This window comes from Oratosquilla oratoria, chromosome 34 (genome assembly GCF_046742065.1).
Source record: "Oratosquilla oratoria isolate Oo_2021 chromosome 34, ASM4674206v1, whole genome shotgun sequence".
Classification (NCBI taxonomy): domain Eukaryota; kingdom Metazoa; phylum Arthropoda; class Malacostraca; order Stomatopoda; family Squillidae; genus Oratosquilla; species Oratosquilla oratoria.
In genome coordinates, this window is record NC_134810.1 from 22,891,263 (window position 1) to 22,907,620 (window position 16,358).

Consider the following 16,358-nt stretch of genomic DNA (forward strand, 5'->3'; position numbering starts at 1 on the left):
AAAAGAAAGATGAAAACGTAGACACAATCAGATCCAAATGTGAAAGGAAAAGACTCTGTAACATTGATCCCACAGAATTTGAAAGTTTAATCAAATAAACACGAAGCCACTTGACCTTGAATTAAATATACAGAGAGAGAGAGAGAGAGAGAGTGTCTGTCATTGTCAGCAAAAATGTTAAGCTCTCCCTCTTCCTCCTCTCCTTCTTCTTCCTCCTCTTCCTCCACCTCCTCTTCCTCCTCTTCCTCCACCTCCTCTTCCTCCACCTCCTCTTCCTCCTCTTCCTCCTTTTCCTCCAGCTTCCCCTCTTCCTCATCTTGCTTTCCCTCTTCCTCTTAATCCTCCTCTTCCTCCTCCTTTTCCTCCTGCTTTCCCTCTTCCTCCTCCTCCTCATTTTCCTTCTTCCCCTCTTCTTCCTCTTCCTCTTCTCCTCTTCCTCCTCTTCCTCTTCCTCTTCTCTTCCTCCTCTTCCTCTTCCTCTTTTTCCTTCTTCCCCCTCCTTTTCCTTCTTCCTATCTTCGGCCTCTTCCTGCTTTCCCTCTTCCTCTAAATCCTCTTCCTCTTCCTTCACCCCTCCTCCGTCGCTTTCTGTACTTCTGTTTCCCCTCTTCCTCCTCCTCCTTTTCCTCATCACGCTTCCCGTCTTCCTTCCCCTCCTCCTCCACCCCTTTTCCTGCACCCCTTTTCGTTCTCCTCTTCCTCTTCCTCCTTCCTTTCCCTTCCTCTTCCTCTCTCATCTTTCCCCTCTTCTTCCACCTGCTATCTCTCCCTCCTCTTCCCCTCTTCCAACCTCCTCTCCTTCCCCCTCCCCCTCCTCCCCTTCTCCTTCCTCCTCCTTCCTCGTACTCCTCCCTCCTACTCCTCTCTCCTCCCCTTTCTCCTCCTCCTCTCTCCTCCTCCTCTCTCCTCCTCCTTTCTCCTCCTCCTCTCTCCTCCTCCTCTCTCCTCCCCTTTCTCCTCCTCCCTCCTACTCCTCCCTCCTACTCTCTCCTCCCCTTTCTCTTCCTCCTTCCTCCTACTCCTCCTCTCCCTCCTCCTTCACCTCCCTCGCTCTCCCCCTCTCCTTCACCTCCCTCGCTCTCCCCCTCTCCTTCACCTCCCTCGCTCTCCCCCTCTCCTTCTTCCCCCTCCTCTTCCTCCTCCTCCTCCTCCTCCCCCTCGGCTCGCACTCGTGAGCGCGTGCGCATCCTTGTGGCCAACAGGCCCGACGACAGAATAGTTAAGATAAAGAAAAAGAAGAAGAAAAAAAGAAGAAGAAGAACGGGTGAAGGTCAGCCTTGACCACAGAAAACGAGGTTCGAGTTGCCTCCTCTCAGGATCTCTTCACCTCCCTCCTCCTTCTCCTCCCCCTGTCTCCCCTGTTATTATTTATTTGTTTATTCATGTATTTGTTCATTCTTATTTTATTTTGTTATACTTTATTTCTGTATTATTTTTTTATATTTTATCTGTGTATTCTATACATTCATTTTATTATTACTATTATTATTATCATTATATTATTATTATTATTATTATTATTATTATTATTGGTTTAGTATAATTTTATCTTATCATGTACTTATTTTATTTGTTTATTTAATTTTACTTGTTTAATATAATTTTATTTTATTTAATTATTTATTTATTCATTTGTTGCATTCGACCTTGTTTCGACGACTTGTTTAGAGAGAGAGAAGGAGAGAGGATGGGGGTGTTCCACAGCTGAATAAAATCGCTTTACGACAACTGAAGAAAATTATGTTAACTGAAAACAAGCGACAGCCGTAACTGCCGTGGTCACGAAGCCAGTTCACAGCCTGTCCGCGTCGCCTAATTGAGGATTAACTAACTCGATTACGGGCCTGAACAAGGTTAAGACCGGCGACGATTCAGTGTGTGAAATCTCGTTGTGCGCAGCAGGTTGCGTTATGAAGTCGCCCGGCGCAGACGCCGCCCAGTGACGTCATCGGGAGCTGTCGTGACGTCACGTCACGTCACGAGATCTTCCCTTGGGGAATTGTCCTGGGGATGTCCTGGGTTCGTTTAGGTTCTCCTTAGGGGCTGGGGATGCAAAGTGAGTGTTTGGGATGCAATTTGGTGATCGTGGGGAGGGAGTGGGAAGGAGGAGGAGTGAGGTAATGAAGAGAGAAGGTCCATATGTTGGATTAACTACACACACACACACACACACACACACACACACACACACACACACACACACACACACACACACACACACACAGCTCAAGTTGGAACTATACTTGAATTTGAACCTATGATCATTGGAGAAGACGGGACCCCACGAGCTTTGCTCCTTTTCCTGTATATTGCATTAAGGTAAACAAAGGTGAAACACTTTCACACACACAGGGAGGGAGAGGGAGAGAATGAACTTGTGTGTTTACCATAGTTGTATCTCACGGGAAGGGGAGCTACGCTCGTGGGGTTCCGTCTGTGTATCTCACAGTGTCTAAATTGTTCTTAAATTCGTGTATGGTTTTTGTGTGTGTATGTGAGTGTGTGCATGTGTGTGTGTGTGCATGTGTGTGTGTGTGTGTGCATTTGTGTGTGTGTGTGTGTGTGTGTATGTGTGTGTGTGTGTTCTCTCTCCCTCTCTCTTTCTCCTCTTCTTCTTGTGTCGCCCCCGCGCCATCTTTCTCTTGGACATTTCCAATTATCCTGTAAGTAAAATGTTGACATTTGAATCGGCCTTCTGATACACACATCCTCTTCCTTTCCTCCTCCTCCTCTTCCTTCCTCTTCCTCTTTCTCCTCTTCCCTCCTGCCCCTCTTCCTCCTGCCCCCTCTTCCTCGTACCCCCTCTTCCTCCTCCCCCCTCCTGCCCCCTCTTCCTCCTCTCCCTTCTTGCCCCCTCTTCTTCCTCCCCCTCCTGTCCCCTCTTCCTCCTCCCCCCTCCTGTCCCCTCCTCCTCCTTCTCCTCTTCCTCCTCCTTCCTGGTCCCTCCTGGTCACTCCTGCGCCCTCCTCCTCCTTCCTTCTCCTCCTCCTCCTCTTGCTCCTCTTCTCCTTCCTCCTCCCCTCTTGTCTTCCTCGACACTTCGTTGTCGCGAGAGTGAATGTTGGGGAAAGGGTGGACGATCTCGGAGAAGATAGTTTCGAAGTGCTCTCGTGGTTCTGTCGAAGTAGAAGAAGAAGAGGGAGGAGGAGGAGGAGGAGAAGGAGAAGGAGGAGGAGAAGGAGGAGGAGAAGGAAGAGGAGAAAATAATCTCCTCCCTCCAGAGGGTCGGGACCTAGTCGAGGTTCTCTCTCTCTCCCTCTTGTCTCTCTCTCTCTCCCTCTTGTCTCTCTCTCTCCCTCTTGTCTCTCTCTCTCTCTATATATATATATATATATATATATATATATATATATCTCTCGTCTCTCTCTCTCTCTCTCTCTCTCTCTCTCTCTCTCTCTCTCTCTCTCCATCTCTCTCTCTCTCTCTCTCTCTCTCTCTCTTTCTCTCCCCCTCTCTCCCTCCCCCTTCCTCTCCATCCATCTTTCCCCTTCCTCCCCACCCTTCCCTACCCCGTCTTCCTCCCTTTCCTTCTCTCTCTCTCTCTCCCTCGCTCTCTCTCCCTCTCTCTCCCTCTCTCTCTCTTTCTATTCCCCTTCTCCCCTCATCTCCATTCCTCTTTCCCTTTTCTCTCCATCCTTTCCATCTCTCCCTCCTTCTCCTTCTCTCTCCCTCTCTCTCTCTCCTTCCCTCTCCCTTTACTACATCATTTTGACCCTTCGTTTGTGCTGATCATTTTCTCCTTTTCGCTCGTCGTCGTCGTCAAACATTTATTTGTTATTCAACTTCATCGTACCTCACTCTCACTCACTCCCTCTCTTTGACCCATTGCCCTATTTACCTGCTTCCAACTCTCCCCCTCCCTCTTCTTCCTGCTCCCTCCTGCTCTCTCCTCATCCGCCTTCCTTCTATCTCCTTCCACCTCCTTCCGCCTTCGTCTTCCTCTTCTTCCTCTTCTTCCTCTTCTTTCTTTTCTCCCCTCCTCCTTCTCCGCCCTCTCCTCTTTATCCTCCTCTTTCTCCTCCTCCTCCGTTTCTCTCCTCCATCTCCTCCTCCTCCTCCAACTATCTCCTCCATTTCTCTCCTCCATCTCCTCCTCCTCCTCCAACTATCTCCTCCTCCTCTTCCTCCTCCATCTATCTCCTCCATTCTCCTCTTCCTCCTTCCTACTCCTATTTATCCTTTTCTGTTTGTCCTTCTCTTCCTCATCCGCCCTTTTTTTCTCTTCCTTCTCGTCCTCTTTTTTTTTTCTTGTTCCTCTTCCTCCGCCCTTCCAATCTTCCAAAAACGATTTTTTTTCTCCTCTCTTTTTTCTTAAGCAGACTCTTTCCCTTTGTCTTCGATGGTAATTAATTGATTCGTTTTTTGTTTTGTTTTTTAACATTCTTTCAGATAGATAATGTTTCCCTTTCTAACGACTGTTGGTCTTGGCACTGAGAGACGCAAATGTTGTATTTTTCTTTTCCTTTCTTGTTCACGAAGATTCGAAAAAAAAAACGAAAAAAAAAATGGAATTTAGATATTTTTTAAAAGTATGTCAGAACTGGTCTTTAGGCACACTCTTAATAGGAACCAAAGTTGATCTTGAAGTTTTTTAAGGAATTTAGAGTTCCATACACATGCACTCACACAAATGTGCACACATACACACACTCACACACACACACACACACACACACACACACACACACACACACACACACACACACACACACACACACATCTATCAACACTGGAACAAGAAAAAGAGGTGATTGTTGACCATTTACAGAATTATGAAAGGGATGGAAATTCTTGATAGAGACGACTTATTAAAATGGGACAGAAGAGAAACAAGAGGACACGAAAAGAAGCTAAAGAAGGACAGTTACAGAAGAGATTTGAAAAAGAATAGCTTCCCCCATAGAGTGATTGATGTCTGGAACAAACTAAACGGAGAAGCAGTGAGTGCCAAAATTATACAAGATTTTAAGAATAAACTGGATGCGGAGAGATACGAAAACGGGTCACCACGAGCATAGCTCTCTTCCCGTAAAATACAACTAAGTAAATACAACTAGGTAAATACACACACGATCTCGTATATACAGTAATCCCTCCTACATCCGAACGATTTTGACTACAGGTTGTTCGGATTTGATGAAAGTGTTCGGATACGCAATGTAAAATTACCCCTCCCCCTCCCCCAGTCCGCCATTCCACCATTCCAGTGCTAAATTTTCAATATAAAAGGAATAAAGACTGTTTATAGAAAATGAACACAAATCATATTTGGATAACGGCGAAGTTCGGGTTAATGGCTGTTCGGATATAGGGATAGGGGATTGCTGAATGTTAGAAGTGAGATGAAAAATCGTTTGGCGTCACCAGAATGAATATACAAAAGTGATCCACATGCGAAGATGTCGCTATTAAGTACAAGTTCTAGTAATACTTCTAACTAGTCACAGAAATCACATCGTCCCTACATTTTTATCAGGCCGATATGATCAGGTACAGAGGCTGTATCATCGTCCCATGGTTAGCTTGGTGGTCCTGCATTGGGCTCTCATAGCTTCTGCTGACAGATACTGTTAATATAAGAATGGAGGGGACTGCAAGAGACCATAAGACCTACATTAGGCAGTTTCGTGCTCCTTACCACCTCATCCCTAGACATAAAGATATCTAATCTTCTCTTAAATCAACAAATTATTTCAGCGCTCAGTACATGGTCACTAAGATTATTCCGTTCGTTGACTACTCTATTGGTAAAGCAGTTCTTGTCTATTTCCGCATAGGTGTGGGTGACTTAGTTGCCATGTAGTGAGCACTGAAGCAGTTGGTTGTTTTTAGAGAAGATTAAATAACTCTATGGATGGGGTGGACAGGGGGTAAGGGAGCGTGAAGTTTGTAATTCTTTCTTCTTCTTCTACTACTTCTCCTCCTCCTCCTCCTCCTCCTCCTCCTCCTCCTCCTCCTCCTCCTCCTCCTCCTCCACCACCACCACCACCAATTTCTTCATCTTTCTCTTCTTCTTCCACTTCTTCATCTTCCACTTCTTCATTTACTTCGTGTTTTTTTTTTACTTCATTTTCCTCTTGTTTTCCTCCATCGGTCTTTTCATTTTCCCTTTTCCTCTTCTTCCTCTTCTCGCATGCTCTCTTCCCCTCTTTCTGTCTCACTATCTCTCTTTTTTCTCTCCCTCCTTCTGACCCTTCCCCTCTCTCTCTGTCTCCCTCCTCTCTCTCCCCCTCCCTCCCTCTCTACCTCCCTCCCTTTCTTCCTCTCCCCCTCCCCCTCCCCCTAAGGAATTGATCCTCTCCTGCATCTTCCCAAGAGGTGCACCATTCACAGGAACGACCCTGACGCGGACATCGCAATTGATGGAGGAACGGGATGGGGGGTGGGGGGTCGTATGGGTGTGGTTGGTGGGTGGATGGAGGGCGAGGGGGAAGGGGTTGTGTTTGGGTGTGGTAAGGTTGCGGTGTGTCCTTGAGGTTGCTTGGGTACACCAAGGGTTGTGTCTTCACCCCACTCCAAGGATAGAAGCATTGGTAATTAGTGGCAGATACCATAAGGGTGCGGTCAGGTATGGTAATAGGAAGTAGGAGGGACGGGTGTAGAACAAGTACTCTCCTCCTCTCCTCCTCCTCTTCTTCCTCCTCTTCGCATATTATTGCGATGTTATGTCGTTCTCAAGGCGAGCAGACATTTATGTAACAATAAGTTAACGAGCTAATGAGTTCCCAGAGGTCACTTGAGAATGAAGCGAAAAGAACATTTGGTTAAGCAGAAAACAAGAATAAATTAATAAATTGTTAAGAAAAGCATTCACAATAAATATGTAATTGATAAACGCATTCGATAAATAAATGAACGCATAAATAGGTAACAGTAAATAAGCGCATCAACATTAAACGAATAAATAATAAACGCATTCACAGTGAATGAATAGATACACAAATAAATATGAATAAATGTACCCAATATTACGATATAATGATAGACCGGTTTGAAGTATTGACTACAAGTTTTGTACATTGTATATTTAGTCTACCACATGATCGCCATTCTAACAAAGTCGTTTAGGAATACCAAAGGATTAGTCTAGATAGGTTTAATAATTTGGCCATATTAAGTGGGTTCTTTTTCAGCTATATGAAATAACTTGGCAGCATCCAATATATGAACATAGGGCTGAATACAGACATTAAAGTTCATATCGCTGAGAAAGACCAGTCAAGTCACGCGACTTGTCGTTTTTGCAATATGAACGTTTGAAAGAATATTTTACTTACCATTGGAATTTTGTTGTTGTTGTCGGTTTTTTTTTTTTTTTTTTTTTTTTTTTTTTTTTTAGCTTAATGTCATGGAGTTATGACACCGGAGTTACCAAGGAAACTGATCGCCCACAACGGACTCTGGAAGAAAACCTCTTCCCTGTATATGTTAGGTTTACGCATGATTATGTGTTGCTGCTGCAGAATAGTCTTTGTGTATGATCGTGTGTAAATCTCTCTCTCTGTCACCCTTTTATCACGTGACTCTTTCACATTCTTGCAGTGAGCACCGGCGTTACGTGAAGACACAATGGAAGGACGTGCGGGTGGGCGACGTGATCCTCCTGTCGTGCAACGAGGTCATCCCAGCAGACATGGTCTTCCTCAGTTCGTCAGACGAGCATGGGTGCTGTTACATTGAGAGTATGAACCTGGACGGAGAAAACAACCTGAAGCAGAGGCAGAGTGTCCGCGGTCTGTCTATGGTGGGTTCTTGAGAATATCTTCCTTGTAGAGTGTCTTCGGCAGTCTGTCGTTCTTGACAGGGTTCCTGATGGTCCCTGAATGTGTATTCATGAGGGTTTGGGTTCTCTTTTTGGTAGTACATGCCTGAGTGCATTAATGAGATTCATAGAGGGTTTGTTTCCTTGTAGGTAGGTTGTTGAGCGTGTTAGTGTCTCTATAATAAGGGTCCTGAGGAATATATTTAAAATTTTCCCATCAGGATGATCGATTTGAGGTCTCCAAGTTTGACTTTGTCATGGAAGTTGGAGCACCATCCACCAAGATCTACCATTTCACAGGCAGCATCCCGCTGCCTTCAGGGGAGCGAGTGCCCCTAACCAAGGACAACCTTCTGCTTCGCGACTGTGCTATCAAGAATACAGATTATGTGGAGGGCATTGTAGTGTATGCAGGTAAGTGACAGAAATGCGGCGAAGGTCGAGATGATGATGATTCGAATCCTGCTTGGAATGAGTTGCACTAAGGGCATGGTTCATTAAATTCCATGCTACAAAGTTCACTATAAGGAGCACCATCCTAGCCCTCCAATAGGGGAAGTTCATGACGTTAAACTAAATCATAAACCAAATCAGGACTTACAGCTTTATGAGAGTTGAAGAACCAATATTGATCACATCCCCTTGGTCAGGAATACTGGTAATATATGAAAAATAAATATTTCAATTCCCTTTAGAAACTATTTGGATTCATTGTCCATCTAGTGTACAATTCTTTTACTTGCAGGTCGTGAAACAAAAGCAATGCTAAACAATGGTGGAACTCGCTATAAAAGATCACAGTTAGAGCGGAAGATGAATATGGAAGTGATCTGGTGTGTGGTGATCCTGTTTTTTATGTGCCTCATCTCTGCTGCTGGCTCAGGACTTTGGCAGGTAAGTCCATTTAGAAGGACTTGTACAGGATGTTTGTCGAAATGTACCTTGCTATCATCTTGTTCATGTTATTTTTTCTCATGGCATTGATCACATACTTTTCGTAATTTTTTATTAATTGCAGTGTCTTTTTCCTAATATAATTTTCATTATTTTTATTGTAGTCCGAGTCAATTTTTCTTCAGGTGGCAGTTTATATTATCTATTTTTCTATCTTTACCTAAATTTGATTCAGTATATTAGAAAGTAATACATGTGCTTCCAACTGATACATTTCTTGTATACATGCACTAAAAGGCCTTTTCCCCTTTTGAGGAGGTGGCTAAGTCAAATCATACACCCACGCTACACTCATCCCACTCCCATTTAAAAACCCATTCATTCCACTCATCTCAGCACCTTGTGGATGAAGGGTCACCCATGTCCCCCATGACACTGCTCAGGTCAGAGGCAATGCAACAGAAAATAGCACTTCCACAATAAGGCCCAAGAGCCTTAATTGGTTTACCATCACTCCCTCATTATTTTTCAAAAATCACATAGACTTGTTTTGTTATATAGATAGTAATATATATATGTATGTGGCAAACTTAAACAATTCTTAATTGGTTTACCATCACTCCCTCATTATTTTTCAAAAATCACATAGACTTGTTTTGTTATATAGATAGTAATATATATATGTATGTGGCAAACTTAAACAATTCTTGATTTACAGAATTACTATGAGAAGAACTCGACCTTGGGTATGGTGCCCTTTATCCCCCCATATGATCTTGGTCTTGATGTGTCAAACTTCAAACTATCCAACAGTTCAGTGGAGGTTGGATTCATAAGTTTCTGGACATTTGTCATAATCTTCCAGGTAAAATTATTATTAATTTTCATTGTCATAGTAAGGAATCTTTACTAACACTCTGGCTAATGCACATGGCTCAATTGTGCAGTGATACTGTTCTTGACCACTAATTTAGTAATCTGAGTCTAAGTCCTGCCCAGGACAGGACTCAGTATCACTGGCACTCCAGCACTAGTGGGCAAGGAGTTGAGGGTGTGGGTCACGGCATTACAAATAGATTGGGCCATATAATAGCTCAGAGCTCTCATCTAGGAGAGTAATAGCTGTTGATCATGAATCCAACACATGATCCAAGACCATGGTGAATCACACAAAGTATGCAGATAGAAGAGTTGGCTAACATATTATTGAAGATCAAATATTTGTGTATTTGTATGACAAAGAAGTGTATTGAAATATAATGTAACTTTCATTCTTAACTTGTGCGATCCCTTCTTACTGTTACAGTGCTCCCTTCCATAATTTTCTCCAATATCACCTGTATGATTCTATTGTTTGGTTCAAGTTTGAAAATGAGCCATATACCCCTTTAGTTCTTCTGTCTATCTCTATTTACCAAAGGCTTCTTCTCCCTTATAAGGGAGGTAGCCATTCAAGTCCTGCACCCACTCTTGCCCATTCCACTCCCATCCACCAACCTTCATTTCCCTCTCATCTCCTTGTGGATGGTCATCTGTTTCCTGCCCATTGCCCGGGTCAGAAGCAGTGCAGCAGGACACAGCACATCCACATCAGGATGACCCTCCCTCCTCAACCCCTCATACAGAAAACTGGATTCATAAGAACTAATGTGATTGAGTCCTGGAAATACTTAGTCACATTAGTTCCTAACTATTCTATTTACTTGTTAATTCATTTGATGTCAATATATGCATATCTTTTTATTCATGTATTTATTTATTCATTCAGTCTTGAATTTACACATTCAAAACTTTTTAATTTCCTTTTCAGGTCATCATTCCAATATCGCTCTATGTAACCATCGAAGTGATCAAGTTGATGCAGGTTTACCACATCCATCAAGATACAGAGTTTCTTGACAAACGTAGTGGAAAAACCATAGGTAAATCATCAATGTTTTTTAGGTGTTGTGTTCAACAACTCTCTAAAATAATCTACCTATCTTACAGCACTGTAAATGACAGCCTCAAACATAACTGAAGTCCCCTTGTCATAAGTTGTACATATTGTTTATTATTATTCACATCTACAAAGCCCTCTGTGAGGGGCACCATCCTAGCCTCCTGATAGGGGGGAGTGTGTGACGTTAAACCATATCATCATCATCATCATCATCATCATCATCATCATCATCATCATCATCATCATCATCATGTACCAAAAAGCCCTTCTTCCATGTAAGGGAAGTAGCCAGCCAAGGGATGCACCCACCCATATCCATCCCACTCCTGTTCATCATCTATTTGTTTCCCTTTCTTCTTAGTTCCTTGTGGATAAAGGGTCCCTGTCCTCTGCCCATTGTCCAGGTCAGAAGCAATGCAGCAGGACACAGCACATCCATAACAGGGCCAGCCACTTTATTAACATGGCAGCCCTCCTTCCTAGTCTTCTCATTTGAAAACAGAGAAGACAAGGTAAAAACCTTTTGGGTTGCATCAATTTGTAGTCCATTCACAGCCATGGATGATTGATGTAGTCCTTTTTTTTTTTCTTTTTTTTTCTTTTTTTTCCATTCTTTCTCTCATTTGATAACCCAGATATGTCTATTATTGCTTCCTCAGAATGTCGAGCACTTAACATTCCTGAAGAACTGGGTCAAGTTCAGTATGTGTTCACTGATAAGACAGGAACCTTAACAGAGAACAATATGGTCTTCCAGCGCTGCTCCATTGGGGGCGTTGACTTTGCACATAATTTTGTCTCTGTTGGAAAGGTAAGATTTTTTTTTTTTTCCCTTTCTCTCTTTTCATTCTTCTTTCTATAAACATTATTGTTTGTTTGTGGTGTTGGAGAGTTGTCTGGTGGGCCTCATGGCAAGTTATTGTTGCATAGTAAAATATAATAAGGAAAAGAGGCAAGAAATAAATTTGAAGAGTGACCTTTCCATTTTACCCTAGACAGAATTTCATATCTAATTCTTGGGTTTGGTTCGCAGGAAGACAATCAACGTGATACTTTCACCATAAATAACCAACTGCAAGAGGAATTAGCAGCATTGGAAGTGCCAGCAACCCACAATAGAAGCCTGAATGGGGATGTAAACCTAAGCAACATAGAATTACCAAACAACAGTAACACAAAGACCACAGGCAAAGGTTGCAGTGCACAACAAATGATTGATTTCTTCTTCACCATGGCAGCATGCAACACTGTCATTGTTGCCAAACATCCACATCGTGATCAGGTTAGAGAGGGATTCTTTCAATAAGTTCTATCTATCTATATATCAAAGGCCTTTTAGTTTGAACAAAATATAATGGTATATATTTACATTTTTGTTTAAGATATAGTTTTCTGTATATATTGTAATTAGTATATAATGGCCATGAACATTGTTGAGTTCCTAGGTTGTTGTGAGGCCGATAGAATTGAAATAGAATGAAAAGAATGATGTGGTAGTTAAGATTGCCATACATTACAACCTTTGTAGTAGTAATGAAAGTGTTGTTATTTTTAAAATCATTGCTTCAAAGAGTTCATAAAGTTTATCTCATCTTTTATCCATGACCTAGATATGTAAGTAAAGAAAAACAAGGCTGTTTGTACAGAAGTGTTTTATTTTTAACCACAGATTCTTAAAGACTAAGTTCTTAAACTGAGATATTGTATGAGGAAGATAGCATTTTAGTTTTGGAACTATATTGTAAGGTAAGATAAAGTTTTGCAAATAGTTTATATATGACCTCATTGCAGATGAATGCAAGTGGGATGATCATCCCAAGTGAGACTCCAAACACTTCAGGGAGTAATCAAGTAGATGGCAACAATCACTTCCAGAAGAGCAGTTTAGGCCACATTGGCATTGGGGGAACCAAGTTATTCCGTGGAATCCTGCCCCTCTCTCGTCCCCTATCTCCCATAGCTTCGTCACCCAACTCTAGCCCTCCACACACTCCAGAAGTCACACCTCGTGACCCCACCCTTCTCAGTTTCACCCCAAAGGAGACTGACTCACCCTCATCAAACACGGGCATCAACCTTATGCCCCTAAACCATAACAATGGCACTGCATTAAACTTAACAGGAATGGAGGAGAGACCTCCACTTCCATCTCCGCCAGCAATTACAATCACTGCCACAACTCCAGGGAGCAACAGTACCTCACCCCCACCTCGCCCATCGCTCCTCAACATTCAAGCAGCGCAGAGCTATGCCATGTCTTCCTTGATGCAAGATAATGTTTCACGAGCATCACCAACACCCTCACCAATGGATATCAAACCCATATATGAGGCAGAGAGCCCAGATGAGCTGGCCTTGGTGGATGCAGCTTATAAATATGGGTGTCGGCTGCTCAGGAGAAATTTGCACAATGTCCTTGTGTCACTGCCTGGTAAGATAAATCATTCTTGAAGTGATTATGGGGAATCAAACTACATTCATTCCTTGATTTAGCAGACCAAAGGGGGAGAACATTAGCTCAATAGATATGATAAATTCAACATATGTATTGTAATTTCATATCAGATTTACCAAGGATTGTGAAGATGGATTCTTGACACGATTTATGATCATATAGAGGGGATATTAAAAACTTATTCTAGGCCTTTGTGCTTTTCCTCTGAGAATGATTAAATAGGTGTCTGTTAAATTGAGGGCTGAATGTATGTGATGCATGTAATTTAGCTAGAGCATGCAGTGTTTCTGTTGTGCAAATGTAGTATCAACAACATTTTAAACTATGCCATACTCTTGAGTTTGTCACTTTGTTACTGTGTTGAGATAAAATTTTTTACTTGTTTTAAGGTATTTGGAATAAATTAATTTTTATTTTTTTAGCTCATGGACTTTGTGAATTTGAAATCCTTCATGTTCTTCCATTTGACTCTACTCGCAAGAGAATGTCCATTATAGTCAAACATCCTCACACACAGGAAAAAATACTTTATTGTAAAGGTTAGTATTATAATTATCAAATATTACTGCAACACTCTTTGTTTTTGTATATTGACTTTGTGAAATTATTACATGAATAATATATACATATGTATACCAGAAGAACTTTCCTCCCCTTTAAGGGGGATAGTTATGTCAAAGAATAAAACCCACTTGTACATCCAAAACTTGTTCATTGCCCCTGTCATCCTGGCTTCTCATGAATAAAGGGATATTCCTTTCCAGCTCCAAACCCCTGTACACCCTTACATTTACCTTCTTCATTATCCTGTCCATGTACACACTGAACAACCATTTGCACCCTTTACCTTCTCATCTCTACTGGCTTCACCTCCCCTCACTCTTTTTATTTCCTTCTAACACAGTATCTCTCTTCCATAGGTGCTGACTCAGCCATCCTAGACTACCTAAGTCGAGGAGTAGATGACAAAACTAAATTAAGGATCTTTAGAACACAACAGCACCTCAATGTATACTCCAAAAAGGGACTACGAGTGCTGTGTTTAGCCAAGAGAATCCTTTCCGACACAGAATATGAGGACTGGGCTATTCAGCATAAGGAAGCTGAAAATTCATTGTCAAATAGAGAGCACAAATTGTTTGAAAGTTATAATAGAATTGAAAGAAATTTTACACTCTTGGGTAAATATTGTGCACTCTTAAATAAATGTTATGTGTTCAATACAGTGAGATGTCAATGTGAAGTTTCCTATAGTTATTTGAGAATTTGAATAGTTTAATTTGCTTCAAAACCCATGTTTTTCATTAGATTTCTTGTTTTGTTGTAACACTTGCACATTCTTGTATTCTTCTTGTTAGGTGCCACTGGTATAGAGGACCGTTTACAAGATGGAGTTCCAGAAACTATCACTGCCTTGAGGAATGCTAGTATCATAGTATGGGTTCTTACTGGTGACAAGCAGGAGACAGCAGTAAATATTGCTTACTCCTGTGCCCTTTTCACACCTAATATGGAGGTAAATGATAATTCATTGAATTTATTAATGAAATAAATACATTATATTTTTGGTGATATAGTGTATAATCACACATAGTGTGTGGATGAGAATGGAGGGGATGCACAGGAAAGCTAGTGTAATAGATTCCTACATTTTGTCAAAAAACATATACTACACAACTTTCTCATACATTCTCTCCCATCCTCATTCTCACATTTGTCATGATTTAAACAAAAATAGTATTGACAATTGTGTCTGAAGTTTAGGAATATGTGTACATAATGGGTGAGTAGGAGTAATACTGATTTGAGACATAGGACTGGATGTGTTTGCCAAGTACCAACTTGAACTACCTATCTTCAGCTTGAAAGCAAACAAAATATGTCACATTCCTGTCCTCAATTTAGAATCATACAAAAACTAGATTGCTAGGAAATCCTTTTCCAAATATATTTATTGCAAAAGACTGATAAACTAACAATAAAAGATGTAGTAGAGTATGGGTAGTTGGTTTTAGTTGAGGGTAGTTTTGAATTTGACAAATTATACACATTGCACTAGGCACTAAGGAGTGTATTATGACAAGTGGAGAAAAAACCCAGTGTGTGAGTATTTATTTATTCCTAAGATCATTCCACACGTAGTTGAAGAAGACATTTGGTTAGTTAGACATATGATTTATTATTGTATTGGTAATTAGTTATTAAAAAAAAATAATTATGAGTCTTATACTGTAGTCATTATTGTCATTATCATAATTTTAATGTTACCAATTTCTTTTGGGGAAATGTCCTTAAATTACATTTTGTTTGACCAATGATGGAAGTATTTTTAATTGTGATATTCGTACATTAAATTAAATGTCCTCATTCTTTGAAAAGTTTTGTATGACCTTATAAATTTTCTATTATGATTATTATTATTATTTATTTATCAATTATTTATTTGTTTATTTGTTTGGGAGCTGGGAAATAGTGTTGATGAAAGAGTATTGGGATGGTTTGGACACATGGAAAGAATGAGTGAAGAATGATTTGTAAAAGAGCTGTGAAAGGCAGAGGTGGGAGGAGTGAACATGAGGAGGCGACCAAGGATGAGATGGATGGATGGGGTAAAAGGGGCATTGGGAAAGAGGGGAATGTCTGTTGAGAAAGGAAGGTAGAAGACAGAAGATAGGGGTGAATGGAGAATGATTATGAATGGATGATGATGTGATGGAAGGGAATGGGTGGGGGATGGTGGGGGTGAGAGTATGTATGAATGATATTTTGATGCAGCCTGAAGGGATTTCTCCCCATCTTCTCTTTTTCTGCATGAGAGGACGGAGAGGGGGGTTGCCGATTAAATGAAGTGGCCTTGCTGTGGATGTGTTCTATCTTGCTACATTGCTCTTAAACCAGGGCAGTGGGTAAGATGCAGGGAACCTGTCATCCAGGAGGAGCCAAGATAAGAGGGAGAGAGGGGGTTGAATGGGAGTGGAGTATGTGGGGATGGAATGGGTGGGAGTGGATTTTGTGCCTTTGTTTTTTGGCTACCTCCCTTGTAAGGGGGAAAAAGCTGTTGGTATATGTATGCATTATTATTATTGATTATTATTATTATTAATAATATTATTGGTTTATTTATTTATTTTCTTCCATACCATATGTGTTTTATGCCAAAAAGTTTGTCTTGGCAATGAGCACTTAGACATTATTTTGCCAACAATTTTTTCCATTGTTTCAAGCTTTTTTTCTGTACAAAAATATTTTATATATAGAAGCATGTAATGAATTATTGATTACTACTTTTACATTTTGTTGTACAA

General features: G+C 41.3%; 1 protein-coding gene across 3 annotated transcripts in view; it reads left to right on the plus strand.

The window, feature by feature from the left end:
* Window positions 1–16,358, plus strand: part of LOC143018111 (phospholipid-transporting ATPase VD) — a 110,015-nt gene that overhangs the window by 65,081 nt on the left and 28,576 nt on the right. For all 3 annotated transcript variants that reach the window (XR_012965730.1, XR_012965731.1, XM_076173233.1), the window contains exons 4-14: window positions 7,543–7,744; window positions 7,984–8,176; window positions 8,508–8,656; window positions 9,375–9,521; window positions 10,467–10,578; window positions 11,258–11,409; window positions 11,632–11,880; window positions 12,390–13,029; window positions 13,476–13,592; window positions 13,974–14,234; window positions 14,412–14,569. Coding sequence is in view for 1 of the 3 variants with exons in the window: in XM_076173233.1 (XP_076029348.1) it covers window positions 7,543–7,744; window positions 7,984–8,176; window positions 8,508–8,656; window positions 9,375–9,521; window positions 10,467–10,578; window positions 11,258–11,409; window positions 11,632–11,880; window positions 12,390–13,029; window positions 13,476–13,592; window positions 13,974–14,234; window positions 14,412–14,569 (2,380 nt within the window). In the remaining 2 variants the exon portion in view is untranslated. The remainder of the gene's footprint in view (window positions 1–7,542; window positions 7,745–7,983; window positions 8,177–8,507; window positions 8,657–9,374; window positions 9,522–10,466; window positions 10,579–11,257; window positions 11,410–11,631; window positions 11,881–12,389; window positions 13,030–13,475; window positions 13,593–13,973; window positions 14,235–14,411; window positions 14,570–16,358) is intronic.